The sequence below is a fragment of the Limulus polyphemus genome, unplaced genomic scaffold, assembly GCF_000517525.1.
Source record: "Limulus polyphemus unplaced genomic scaffold, Limulus_polyphemus-2.1.2 Scaffold1204, whole genome shotgun sequence".
In the NCBI taxonomy this organism is placed as follows: domain Eukaryota; kingdom Metazoa; phylum Arthropoda; class Merostomata; order Xiphosura; family Limulidae; genus Limulus; species Limulus polyphemus.
In genome coordinates this window covers 201,871-203,900 of record NW_013666814.1, presented here as the reverse complement: position 1 = coordinate 203,900, position 2,030 = coordinate 201,871, and the positions used below count along the sequence as shown (strand labels likewise).

Below are 2,030 nucleotides of genomic sequence, written 5' to 3'. Positions count from 1 at the left end.
TGGTGGGGACAACACAGCTAGCACATTGTGTAGCTTTGTGTTTAACTGCATACAAACAAAAGAGGAATGTTCTCTGATATATCTTGTTTAACAAATACCGGGTTTTGATACCCATGGTGGGGACAACACAGCTAGCACATTGTGTAGCTTTGTGTTTAACTGCAAACAAACAAAAGAGGAATGTTCTCTGATATATCTTGTTTAACAAATACCGGGTTTTGATACCCATGGTGGGGACAACACAGCTAGCACATTGTGTAGCTTTGTGTTTAACTGCAAACAAACAAAAGAGGAATGTTCTCTGATATAATGCTTGTCCTTTAACAAATTGCGGCTTAGAATAAACTTTTTATTATGACATCTATAAAATTTGTTTTAGTACAATACATCTTTAAAAATATTGTAGAAACTTGTTTTTGTAATACGATCACATGTTTAGAAATAGATTATGAGTCAAATTTTAAAATACGCAGATTTTGATATAGAAACTGAGGAAAGCTACCAATCTTTAGACGATTGGCTGATATGGCGGAACAGAGATCCCTTGAGAATAACGCCAAAATTCCCATGTTGGAAGGCACCAGTGAGATCCGGATGACACAACCCGTTCAGTCGTGTGGAAGAAAAGTAAGAAGTTTTTAAACATAATAGAGAATAATATTTCTTTAACCTTTTGATAGATTAATGAAGACTTAGAAATGATTTTATATCAGAAAAAAAGACAGGTAATAATTATAACCACATCTTTGTTATAAATATCTGTTTGCGGCTTTCCATTAAATAGAGGGATGTGATTAAACATGTTATAAATCTAATTGTGATGTAATATAATCCGTGTTATCAATTACCAGAATAAGCTACACGAACCTGAACGTTATACACCATAAAGTTAAAACTGAGTCCTCAAATATATTATAAATAGATATCTATACCATTTTAATATGAGTTTATATAGGTGCAAGAATATTGTTTATTTTAATTATTGTTAGCATGTTTTTATTGTGCATGATATTTAGTAATTCTTTGTACATCACAGTATAATAATATTTACATTTATCTGTAATAATAACAAAAATAGGTCGTAACGTTAAGCCTCCCAGTGGCACAGCGACATGTTTGCGGACTTACAAAGCTAGACACCGGGTTTCAATACCCGTGGTGGGCAGAGCACAGATAGTTAATTGTGTAGCCTCGTGCTTAACTACAAACAAAATCGTAAAATTAAACATATATAAGGTATAGATCGCTAATATTGACATCAAGATGAATTCCAGAAAACGTTTTCTTTTTCATGTGATCAACGAATTTCATTGGTAAATGAAGACTAGTTCCTTGAGTAAGCGGTAAGTTTATGAAGTTACAACACTAAAACACGGGGTTTGGTTCTCCACTGTAGACAGAACGCAGGTAGCCGGTTGTGTACCTTTGCACTAAAACAAGCCAGTTCTGCGGTAAACATACGCATATGATCCCTATTCCGATAATACAAAGTTTCTTACATTATTTTGTAATATATCGCCTTACGACTTTTCCAGGAGTAATGTGCATGTGATATTGCATCAATACTTCAAATATTAGGGCCGGGCGTAGCCTATGTTACATGATTTTGTAATACATCGCCTTACGACTTTTTCAGGAGTAATGTGCATGTGATATTGCATCAATACTTCAAATATTAGGGCCGGGCGTAGCCTACTAGCTAGAGTGTTCGTACTGTGAATTCGAAGATTCGTGGTTCACGGTCATTTGGGAACATTGGTACGCTATAAAGAATGACAGTTAAACCCTTCTATTCAGCCAGTTCAAATTTAGTATTTTGCCTTTTGTGTTGCTTTCGTGAAATTGCTGAAACAAACAATTTAAAATACACCAACCTTTAAACCATTGTTAGCCTACAAATAGAGATCGTATATGTATTTTCTTTAGAACTTATATCTGGTGAAAAAAAATCAACATTTAATGCTTAGAATGTCTAAGAATACTGATATGATAGCAGCTTACGTATATATATATATATATATATATATATA

General features: G+C 33.7%; 1 protein-coding gene across 3 annotated transcripts in view; it reads left to right on the top strand.

The window, feature by feature from the left end:
• LOC106462592 (excitatory amino acid transporter-like) overlaps positions 1-2,030 on the top strand; it is a 50,935-nt gene that overhangs the window by 13,588 nt on the left and 35,317 nt on the right. For 2 of the 3 annotated variants that reach the window (XM_022389892.1, XM_022389891.1), the window contains exon 2: positions 474-627. In XM_022389892.1, coding sequence (XP_022245600.1) covers positions 526-627 — 102 coding nt within the window. In that variant the 5' untranslated portion in view covers positions 474-525. The remainder of the gene's footprint in view (positions 1-473; positions 628-2,030) is intronic. The other variant, XM_013922537.2, reaches the window with a different exon arrangement.